Below are 12,268 nucleotides of genomic sequence, written 5' to 3' on the forward strand. Positions count from 1 at the left end.
GTCAGTTGCATTGGCAGAGTTTCAGGAGTGGGGGACTCAAAAACACAGAGACACCAGAAGCACTCTTTTCCTCAATTTAAGGAATTTAACTCTGGCATAACTTAGCAACACCCTCCCCTCCCACCCCCAGCCAAAGGGTTTGAAAAACATCCAGACTGAAATAGTGCTCTTGTGTCTTCAACAGGTGCATAGCAGGGAGAACTGTAACAAAAAACAGCTTCTAAAAACAGAATAAAACAAAAACGTCAAATCTGCCACACTTCTCTGTCCCATAATCTGTGGGCACTTTTCAAGGCCTAGCACTGGCAGTGTTGCTCCCCAAATGTAAAAAAACCCCACACAAGTGTTCCTCATACAATGTATGGTAGGGATGAGCAGAGGCCTCCACTCCTCATGCTGTTAAGTCTGTGCTTGCTTAGAAAAAAAACTGGTAGTTCTCCAGCATCTTCTGGTAATAGGACATTTTGACAGACTGCTCCAAAGCCTGGATTTGGAATGTATGAGTTATTAGCTATGGAGAGCTTTTCTTCATTTGCTGGGATATTTGTCCAAATGGTTTCACCTTTGCTTAAACCGGCAGCACCTGACCCTTTCCCTCTACCTTCTCTCTCCAGGTGCTGATGGTGCGCTTCTCCTCCCTGTTCAGCCCCAAGGAGAAGGTGGTGACTTTCCTGAGTGGGGAGACCTACTCGCTCTGCAGTCTACGTACCATGGGCATGGGCTCCCTGCTGGACGCCATGTTTGAGTTCAGTGAGAAGCTTAGCTCTCTGGGCCTGGATGCACAGGAAATGGCGCTCTTCATGGCCGTGGTCCTTGTCTCAGCAGGTGGGTGTGGGCTCTTATGGAGGCATAACTTGGCTAGAGCTTGTGGGTATGGATTGATGCGTCCTATCATGGACAGGCACTTTTGTGCCTTTCGTTAAGGGCTTTCCCTGTCCTTGCAGTCCTAAGACAGGGAGAATCCTGGAGAACTCCCCACTGTCTCAGAGCACTTAAAAGTAACAGCAGCCAGGCCTGTCCAGGATGGAATTGAAGTCTGAATCAGCCCCCCTGTCAGTAGCCACAGATGTAGGCAAAACACACTTGAGTGTTAGGGTAGAAACAGTCTTCACTGGAGATAAAGCAAACTTTCATCTCAAGGTAAGTTGGCTAAGGTCAGCCCAATGGTCAGCATCCCTTGCAGAAGAAAGAAGATAGGAGAGTAGAGGGAGGAGACAAGGAAAAGCCAGAGTGACCTCCCAGAGATCCCCTCCCATCTCACTCAGGTACATATTATCCCTTCAAATTCAGGCTAAGTGACTCATGGACCTAGTCCCTCCAACAGGAATCTGGGAGCCTGCACTGGCAAGTGAGGCCAGTGAGGGATTAACTGCAGGCAAGTGAGGGAATGAAGCTGAACCAGGGCCTAGCCCTGCAACCTGGGGTTGGATGTGGAATATTTGAAGTAATTACAAAGGGCCTGATTTGTGGAGCTCAATTTTTATGGCAGTTGCTATTTACCTAGGGTTTGATCCAGATTTAGTCATACTTAAGAGTAGACCCATTGAGATAAATGATACTTGACTAACAAGTCCTATTGATTTAAATGGGTGTGCTCTAAATATGACTAAACACCTATTTTTTGTTTTTGTTTGTTCTGATTGTTTCAAACTTGATAGTTTTACATGTTTTAGTGGGTTTTTTTAATCATAAGCTATTTAATGGAAAGGAGGGAAATTAAATAAATAATTGAATAACAAAGTGTCTCTGAACAAGTGCAGAGAGCTGTTCCCTCAATACTCAGTAACCACAACTGAACTCCACACACTTGGGATTAGGAGGCAGGACTTCCAGGCAAGATTTAGACCTAATGGCCTCTCGGTTTACATATTCACCATTGGGTGAGGTTATGTTCATGGTGTGATTGTGATACTGGTCACAAAATTTAGCTTTCTTAGAATCACATCTTTGAGCAAAGAACAGTACATTTTTAGCTTGGGGAGAGGGATTCAACTATGCCTGGTGGAATTCCAGTAGCTCAGTAGAATTCCAGTAGCCGAATAAGATTTCCAGTGGTCAGGGATGAGGCTTTCCTGCCCTGCCCCTCCCCACATGTAGGTGAAAAAATCAACTTGTGACAGAACTTTTATTTTTTAAATGTATTTTATATCTGCATGACAATGTCAGGGCATCTCTAACAACTGAGTTTGATATTGACAATCAAGTAAATATTGCAACTACTTTAAGCGGGGTTGGACTCGATGGTCTTATAGTCCCCTTCCATCCCTACTATTCTGTGATACTATTCTATGATTCCCTTCCCCTCTCCCCACCCATACTTTTTCTTTAGAAATAAACCCCACAGCAAACTTCTCTATTCTCTAGGTCTTTCCTTTTACTGTAAATGTTAATGATTTTGCTTGGGCCTTCAGATCGCTCTGGCATCTCTGACGTGGATGCGGTTGAAATCCTCCAGGAGACTTTAATACGGGGCTTGAGAACGCTAGTAACTAAGAAGCACCCAGACGACTCCACACTTTTCCCCAAGCTGCTCCTCCGTCTCCCTGACCTGAGAACCCTCAACAACCAGCATTCGGAGAAACTCCTTGCCTTCCGGATCAACCCTTAAGCCCACTGGACCACCTTCTTAAACCCGAAGAGTTTGGGGAAGAAGAACCGCGAATCAACCATCAAGCAAATTTAATGCATCAGGACCAAATTTTGCTCTTTGGAAGAAGACAGCGTTGATAAAGGAGGAGCAGAAGGGATCCGGCAAGGGCGGGGAGCACCTAGCCCATCGCAGCTGGGATCTGCTAGAGCAGATCCCTCCCCGGTGAGGAGATCAGATACAGGAGGAAAGGGTGTGTTTCCCAGATAGCGCTGTTCGTGGTGCTGTGGGGATTGAAGATCATTTATTTGCTAGAGGAGATCAAGCAAACGAACTGGACACACGTTGTACCGTGTCTTTCGTAAATGTGTAAATATATATATATATATATCTTTCTATGTGATACTGTCTTGAGGTTCTGTACTGTATATAAAAACACCGGGCATACTGTACATAATAATAATTATTGGTAGCTCTCAAGGACAGGAAAATGCAGGCCACAATCCTGACAAAGGCGATGATCGCAACCTTAGCTTCCTTCCTTCATCTGCATGCTACCATTCGCCCCAAGTCTCGGGCTTTTCTTTCTTTCGCCTCTATTCCCTTGCTGCTGTTTCCCAAAGAAGGGATGGCACATAAGGGCCTGGGCGCTACATTGTCTTAAGATGTTCAAGATATGCTACAGATTTTACTGGGGTAGCTGTTACCTTCAAATGTCAAGCCGAACTGCTCAAGTTGGGCCAGTCGTCCACCTCCACCTGAGCAAGCACAGGGCACAATCCTCTTTCGTCTTGTTTGATGTGGGTGTCTATGTCTACAGAATATATATTTTGTCACGTCTCTAACAAAAACACACACAAAGGGGCTTCCGCCAGCTTGTAGGGAGAGTTGCACGTGGTTCTCCAAGATGGCCGCAGCATGCTATCGAGGCCATCGGTGGAGGAAGGCAGTGGAGACGCCACGTTGGCTAGCAGGCCAGTTTTTCTGAAGGGCAAATGGAAGGAGCATGAGTGCGGCCCCAAGGTGGGAGGCGAGTGTCAAAGGCAGCCTGGTTTAGCCAGGGCTCAAGTAAGGTTTAGTGAAACAAGCAAAGGTTAGTTCAGCCATTAGGAAGAAAGGGCTAAACAAAGCAAACACTCCTAATATTCTGCCCAACCTTACTAGTTCCTTCTGGGCAATGGTGCGTTTTTTCCTTTGAGCATGGAAGCTACAAGTATTCCCTCCCAAGCTGCCTTTGTTACTATATTCAACCCCCCATCTCTGTTCCAGACTTGCAAATATAACCCCAGATGTTTGGTTAATCACTGTTCCCTAACGATCAGTAGACTGCCTTCCCTAGAAGGGGACAAAATGGAACCAGGAAAGGCTGGTTCTCCATTCACTATATTTGGGGCTGCGTGTACTCTGCACTTTATAATAAACAACAATAATATATTTTTTAAAAAGCAGCCTGATTCTGTGCCAAGAAATGCCTAAATCTGTGACCTGAATAAATTCTGCAAATTAAACAAATGTCATATATTTGCTTATTCTGCACAATTTATTCTGCTTCTACTAGTCATGAAAGGGGTAAGGAGGCACAGGAAGTTACACAGAACACACAGTGGTGTGCAGATCCATCATGTCTGTGACCTTCCCTCACAACTCTTACCACCACAGTCGTCCCCCCCCCCCCATCCAGGCTTCTATACCAGCTGAGAAAAAAGTGCCTGGGAGAGGAGCTATGGAAATGGCATGTGTGAAGTGGGTTCAGCACCCCTCCTTGTGTGTCGTGGTGGCACTTTAAATTGCACCCTCATTCCCAGCTTTACATATGATTGTGGCACAAAGTTGAAGAATTGGCTGTGCCATTACCCTGTGTACTTTGGGCCTGGAATGGCAAAGCCCAATGTTTTCAAGATTTTCTCCTCAGCCACAGGGGCTAGAAACTTCATTTTACATTTAAAAAACAAAACAAAATGAAAGCTTGAGATTTGCAGACTGCTGAATTCTGTACCAGATACCAAATTCCATACTTAAGAGTGTGGTGGACTTGCAGATAGCTGGATTACAACCTTGATGTAGATCCAGAGATCCCAGGAAATATTTTTCTCAGCTGTTGTACATCAGGCCATAAATAGATTTAAAAGAAGGAACCAATCTTTGAGGGGTTATTTTTGAAACTTGTAAGGGAGGTGACCAAAAAGGGACCCTGGGCTCCCCCTTCTCCCCAGTAGGATTCCCCAGTGTCCCAGCTTGGCTGTGGTCAGCCCTGCCCTGTTCTCTGCCTTGATACATACCAGATTTTTCCATCCCATTTACAGGAGTTCTCATGGCACGTTTTGATCACCCTCCTGTGTGCATGATGTGGGGAATATTTGTGTTCTTTGCAGGGTGGGAGGGACACTGTTGCTGCTGCTGCTGTTGTTCAACACTGCTTTTAAATAAAATCAAACATTGCACTTTTCTTAGAAAACTAGAGGAAAAAATGTATAATAAAGAATTCCCTCCCTAAACCGGAGTATATTTGCTGCAAAGGGACAATAGAGAGGGTTTTATTTGCTGCTGCTGGGAGTCCAAAAGACTCACAAAAGATGCCGACAAAGGAGAGAGTTTTATTTTTTTTGTCTAATATTGAAGTGCAATAAATATGTTAAAAGATAAATAAAATAAATACTTGCTTAACAGTGAAACAAGTATCTGTCCTCCTTCGTTGTGAAAAAGATGCACAGCAAGGGCAATAATGGACCATAGCTCATGCTTTAGCCATGTGTATCAGCTTTCCCTTACCTAGTGCCTTCCAGATGTTTTGGATTACAACTACCATCATCCCTGACCATTGGCCATGCTGGCTCGGGCTGATAGGAGTTATAGGTCAAAACATCTGGAAGGCACTAGGTTGGGTAAGGCTGGTCTCTGTAATGCCCCAAGATCAGTCCTTGCATCTTAGGTAGCATAAAAACCCTGTGCTGGATGAGACCAAAGGTTTATCTAGTCCAGCATCCTATGTCCTACAATTGCCAAGCAGGTGACTCTTGGAAAGTTCATGAGCAGACATGAGGGCAATAGCCCCTCTCCTCCTGCTGATCCTTAGCAACTGGTACTTGGAGATGTCCTGCTACAACCTGGAGGTTGCATGCAGCTAGTAGCCATTGACAGATTTATCCTCCATGAATTTGTCTAATCCCCAGGGCTGGGGAAAGCTTCACTTGCCTGAAAGAGGGCTGGAGAGCTGCTGTCTATCAGAGCAGATAGCCCTGGTACAGGTGGGCCAACAGACCTGCCCTATACAAAGCAGCACTATGTGTTCTTAAGGGCATGCGTTCTGCACTTTCTGAACCTTCATAGACATGCTGGGTATGGGGGCCCACTGCTTAGTAGCAGCAACTGAACTAAAGTCACAAGCTCACGCTGATTCCAAGGGGCTTCAAATCATGATCTAGCCACGGGGATTATATTGCACTGCCTCTTGATCCAGGTCTCTGGCTACATGCACACAAAACCAAGCAGCCTTTGGTGTTCCTGTAGAGATGTTTTGGGAGAGCTTGCTTTACTTCTCTCACTGTCCACATACAAGAGTTCATTCCCTATGTTGAGCAGATCCATGTTCTATCCTAGGAAGTTCCAGAGTTTCCATGCTTAGGGTGTGCAGATGGCACCTGGCAAGAGGTAGAACAAGCCCGAACATAGTCCTAAACACTTAGAATGGTCTCCTACACATCTCCAAAAAGGAGGACATGCATCACCCAAAATAAAGGACACCAATTAGCATAAAACTTGTATACACTAAATGTATACAGGTTTAGGTGCACATTTAGAAAGTATTATTCTAATTGCATTTGAAAGGCAATATATCTCACCATAACAGGAACAATTGTGACCAGATGACCTGTGTACCTGCCTGTGTAGTCTGCTGCTTAGGTGTTAACCATGGATGGCCAAATTCAAGGCCCCTGCTCCCCTGGCTTCTTATGATTATTATACCTCACTTGGACCAGACAGCCCTTCAAATAGAGGGCTGCTCTCTGTAAAGTAGGACACATGGCCACCCTATGAACAACTCCGACATAAGGGTATGAACTCCCTTTTTTCAAGAGTAATTCACACTCCTGCTCCCAACCCCATTGTAAATCTCAGTGAGAACAAACAGGATTAAAGTACAGAGTGATGGCAAGTGTAACATTTTTAAAAAGGTAGAGGTAGTTTGATAGAACTGCTGACATCTGTCAAACAAGCACATTTTTCTGCCCCCGGGCGAGCTCAGGAAGTATCATACTGGAAATCCCCCCCCCGGGGGGGGGGGTTAGTTTGAAATGCTATGGTTTGAAATGCAGGCTGTGATGGGTGTTTATTGGCTGGTGCCTGTGTTACTATCATCAGACACTGATCCCTGGAGCAGTTTTGCAATTGTCTTAAAAAAAATTGCTAGAGGATAAGGTGAAGGGAGAACATAGATTGTTCAGTCATTCAGTCGTGTCCAACACTTCATGACCCCATGGACCATAGCACGCCAGGCCTTCCTGTCCTGCGCTCTCTCCCGGAGCATGCTCAAGTCCATATTCATTGCATCAGTGATGCTATCTAGCCATCTCATCCTCTGCCGTCCCCTTCTCCTTTTGCCTTCAGTCTTTCCCAGCATCAGGGTCTTTTCCAGAGAGTTTTCTCTTCGCATTAGGTGGCCAAAATATTTGAGCTCCAGCTTCAGTATCTGTCCTTCCAATGAGCAGTCAGGGTTGATTTCCTTTAGGATTGACTGATTTGACCTTCTTGCAGTCCAGGGGACTTGTAAGAGTCTTCTCCAGCACCACAGTTCGAAAGCATCAATTCTTCGGCGCTCAGCCTTCCTTATAGTCCAGCTCTCACAGCCATACGTTATACGCATATATAGATAACATTTTTCCTCCCCTACCGCCCCCAAAAATGGTACATGAGGGGAAAAGTATGACTGAGGCCTAGCACACCTCTTTGCCATGGGAAGCAATTCATTAATCCAGTGTTTGCTCTGTATATCTGTAACACAAGCTGTAAAGATGGATTCACACCTGATTATTCTAAGAATGCTATGTCTGCCATTACCCTTAAGGGTGCGTTAAACTGTGTGAACATGGAGGAGAAATTAGAACTGTTTTCTTGATTTAAGGAGACCTCTATGACACACTTCAATAACTACTGCTGTATGGACCCTGTGGATTGTTCCTCATACATCTGTTCCATATTTCTATGCAGTGATGCATATAATTTTTTGATCCACATCGTAGTTATTGTAGGCATTTGGCATTCCCCCCTTTAGAGCTGCAATGGCCCATCCTTGCCACTAGAGGCCAGTGAAGGCCACAATAATCTCCCCTTCTTCTTCTTTTCTTCCCCAAGTACTCAAGAGTGGACTTATTCAGTGCATGGTAACCATGGGGACATCCTGCACATGCCAACTCTGAGCTCATGGCTAGCCAGCTATGTATCTCTGCCACTGTGTAGGATTCAGCTTCTGACAAGCCACTGCAAATGGAAAGAAAATAAAAACATTGCTGGGGGTGCTAAAAAGCTGAACCCCTGTGAGTAGCGACCGATGCACATGACTGGCTGAGCATGAGCATAAGAACATAAGAGCCCTGGTGCATCAGGTCCATCTAATCCAGCATTCTGTTTCTCAGAGCAAGCTCTATTTCCAAAGCATTTTGCTGCTTGAGGTGAAGGACAAGATGGTGTCCTCCCGCTGCAATATCATGTACAAAGCCTACCAGACTGGCAGTTAACTCCTACCAACACTGGTGATGGAACAGCATCCTCCACCACACCACAGAGCTAGCTCAAGGGGCACAGGGCAGGCTGAGTGTTACACACACAGTTCTGTCCTGCAACGCCTCCCTGTCACACCCACCCCCCAGATCTGCCACCTGAGGTAGCTACCTCACTCTGCCTCATGATAGGGCTGGCCTTGTCCACAGCGACCAACCAGTGTCAATGGGAAGTCCACAAGCAAGTGGGGAACGTACAGCAATTTTCAAGCTTACTCCTTATAGCTGACCTACCTCGCAGGAGTGATTCCCCCTTTTCGTGACAAAGAAGAAATGGCTCTGCTAAAGACAGTGCCTGCCTCTTGTCGGTCTTGAATTACGCATTTTAGACAAATCAACAAGATTAATTGGGCGGCACCTTTTCAACCATTCTAACCAATTAAGCAAACCGATTGACTAAAGCTGCAGTCCTTTCCACACTTCATTGGGAGTAAGTCCTATTGAACATCGTGAGGCTTACTTCTGAGTAAACATGAACCTGTCTATACTTTAAGACCACCTGTTGTGCTGCTGTTGGGTGTGCCATTGCCTTCAGAGGCATGGTTGGTGGCAATGCATGAGAGGGCATTCGCAATGGCAGTGCCCCCTTCGTGGAACTCCCTGTCCCAGAGGTTGCATTATCTTCCTCTTTAGCTGTGTTTCACTATAAAATGAAGACATTTCTCCTTAAACAAGTATTTGACTCTGCTATTGTTTAATTGTATTGACTGTGAGCAAACCTCACTTGACTCAGTGGGACCTATTTCCAAGTAAAGTTGCATAAGACTGCTCAGTAAACATAGCAATTTACTACCCCAATTGCTAGGCTAAGGCAGCCATGTGTCCTCTTTTACAGAGGCCTGTCCTCTATTTGAAGGGCTGTCCAGTTCAATAGTGGTTTAAAGATAAAGAGCCATAAGAGTTGTTGGCCAGCAAGAGTTAATCCCTGGACACCAGGCTGAACAGGCTGGTACACAGGTCATCTGGTCACAGTCCTCCACACTAATGCGAGATGTACTGTATTTTTATTTTTATTTATAAATGTTCATCTATACATATGAATTAGCACATACACATTTTATGCACATTGTTGTCCTTCTTTGTTCTCTTTTTTTGATGATACATTTCCTCTTGGGGGCCCCAGGCCCTTGTGAAGGAAGAAGTAAGTAGAGGTGGCTAGGAGAGGCAGCCTTGTTTCTTTAAATCTATATCTATCTATCTATCTATCTATCTATCTATCTATCTATCTCATCTCCCCCCTGTGTTATTTCCATGCATTCTTCCAAAAGCTACGACATGGGTGAGTCCCATTTTGGCCTCCCCTCCCCTCAGGATATGGTGCCCATTTCTGCACGCGTGTCTCATCGCTCGTCATCAAACCCCCAGTCAGTGCAATCTGGCATGGAGCAAAGATGTATGTTTCTGCCACACCGAGGAGGCATGGCCCCCTTCCCTCAATAGGCCTGTTGTTCCTGTGCCGCCTGGCTTGGCCCTGCAGCCCCCAGAATCACCTCAGCTTGCGGTAACCAGCCATCTACTTTGTTTGACTTGAGACCTAGCCAAGAGGCCTGGACAAGGCAAGAATTGTTGGGAGTTTGGGAGCTCAGAGAAGAGAGGGGGAGACAAGTCTCCTGAAATCTCTGGGATTCTGTTACTGGAGCTTGCCTTCTCTCCCCTCGCCTCGGGCCTTGTCCACCGCCACTGCAGAGGCAGATGGAGGAGCAGTGTGAGTGACAGGGCGACGCTCCTCGTGTAAAGCCTACAAGTGTGTGTAGATTCCTCTAGATGCTTCCAGCATGGAAGCCAGCATGGTGTAGTGGTTAGTGTGTTGCAACAGGACTGGGGAAACGCAGCTTCAAATCCCCACTCATCCATGAAGCTTACTGGGTGAACTTAGGCCCGTCACTACCTCTCAACCTAACCTACCTCACAGGGTTGTCATGAAGATAAAGGGAGGGGGTGAGAACCACATAGTCCATCTTTCCCCAGTTGTGTCCTCCAGTTATGTTAGACTCCAACTCCCAGCATTCCTGACCACTGACTGTGCTGGCTGGGGATGTCCTCTATTTGATGGACTGTCCAGTTCAAGTCTGGGTTAAAGTCAAAGAACCATCAGGTGGGAGAGCAGGGAGGGGTCTTGGAGTTGCCCATCAACAGTCAGCACCTGGAGAGCAGAGCTGAACAGCAGGCACACAGATCCCTTGACCAGTCTTCTCTTGTATTTCTATTTAAATTAGTGATTATTTCTAAATTTGCACCAATACATATAAATCTGCATATGCAAAGGTTATGCAAATTGGTGTCCTCTTCGTTTTGGTGATGCAGTTCCTCTTTTTTGGCAATGCATAAGTGGCCACTGTACCCAGGCCACTAGTACTTTCCTACTGTCTGGCCTGGTTCATAACATATAGATTAATTCATTGAAATGTATGCGTGTTAAAAGCTCCCTGTTACCTTAGCATTGCAACTGAATGTTTGAAGCCAGCCAGGTGGGATCCTTCTTTAGACTTCCCTTGAGGGGTTTGCTTTACTGGCAGGAAAGCTTCTAGTAAGTCAGAGCTGTGGCTCTTACCTCAATGACCCTGCTTGTCAGAGTATATTTTGGTCCCCGGCCTACGATGCTGTGACTATTTCTCCAGGCCTAGTTCCAGGGTTTTAAGATGCCCCAAGGAATAAGCCGGGGGCCACAGTGGCTTAGTGGTTAAGATGCTGAACTGCAGACTGGAAGGTCGGCAGGTCAGCAGTTCGAGACCAGAGTGCTGCGTGACGGAGTGAGCTCCCGTCTTCAGTCCCAGCTTCTGCCAACCTAGCAGTTCGAAAGCAAGAAATTGCAAGTAGATAAATAGGTACCGCCTCGGCGGGAAAGGTAACAGCGTTCCGTGCACCTCGGTGTTCAGTCATGCCGGCCACATGACCACGGAAGCGTCTTCGGACAGCGCTGGCTCTTCAGCTTAGAAACGGGGATGAGCACTGCACCCTAGAGTTGGACACGACTGGTTGGGGACACCTTTTTAAGGAATAAGCCACCAGAAAGCCCTCCCCCAGTGCCACTGTAAGCTGCTTATATTGTGTGTATATATTATAAATGCATATTTTAGAAGTGGAAGGCCAAAAATCAGTTCAGTTCCTGACATCCCCAACTAAGAGAAGGGAGGTAGCTCAGTGGTAAATAATCTGATGCCTATTTAAGGCTGCAGGTTCAATCTCTGGTATCTCCAGGTAAGAGACTCTCACAGAAAGAACACTCTCCAAGATAAGGAATTGCTGTCACTTTCCCTCTGGGCTGGTCCTGTCATTAGGCAGAATGATTTTGAGTATCATGAAAACGTAGCAAATTACTAATTATTTAATGTATTGTTATTGTAATTTATTATACAGAGAGGGGGATAAGTGCTTGTGGGATTTTTCTGCCTCAGGTGCCAAAACAATTTGACTGGCCTTGAGCATTACATGCTGGTGATGGAGTATTTTATTTATTTACAATATTTGTATACTGCTCCATATCTAAAACCAGTTTCAGAGTGGTGAACATAAAAGATAAAGTAGTAACAGAATAAAAAGATTAAAACACCATATTAAAATTATGCTTTTTAAAAACAGAATGCCAACAGAAACTGTGGCTGGTTAGTTAAGGAATGCCTCCTGGAACAGTGCTGTTTTCAGGAGGCACTGGAAACCTCTGCCTCAGGCAGCAAAGTCTCTTGGGCTGGCCATGTAAATAGCACGGGGGGGGGGGGGAGCAGCAATGGGACTTCAGGGAATGGAAAGGGAGAGTTTAACCCTCCCCCTCGCTACTACCACTGTGGTCCTGACAAAAATTGCCTACCTGAAGCTGCTATTTGTATGGGGAGAGAAGCCTCCATTGGGGTCAGTAGCTCTTACTGAGTGTTTCTCCTTACATCTAAAATTGTTTTTTCTCCTTACATCT

General features: G+C 45.7%; 1 protein-coding gene across 1 annotated transcript in view; it reads left to right on the top strand.

Annotated features, from left to right (window-relative positions):
- The window catches only part of LOC146353528 (nuclear receptor subfamily 1 group D member 1-like), a 44,611-nt gene extending 41,508 nt beyond the window's left edge, over window positions 1-3,103 (top strand). The window contains exons 7-8 of the mRNA XM_084836673.1: window positions 615-825; window positions 2,412-3,103. Of these exons, the coding sequence (XP_084692799.1) occupies window positions 615-825; window positions 2,412-2,608 (408 nt within the window). The 3' untranslated portion in view covers window positions 2,609-3,103. The remainder of the gene's footprint in view (window positions 1-614; window positions 826-2,411) is intronic.
- Window positions 3,104-12,268: the final 9,165 nt, after the last annotated feature.

Source organism: Heloderma suspectum, chromosome 2 (assembly GCF_057233095.1).
Source record: "Heloderma suspectum isolate Gila_16-S chromosome 2, 16-S_ref, whole genome shotgun sequence".
NCBI classification, from domain to species: Eukaryota; Metazoa; Chordata; class Lepidosauria; order Squamata; family Helodermatidae; genus Heloderma; species Heloderma suspectum.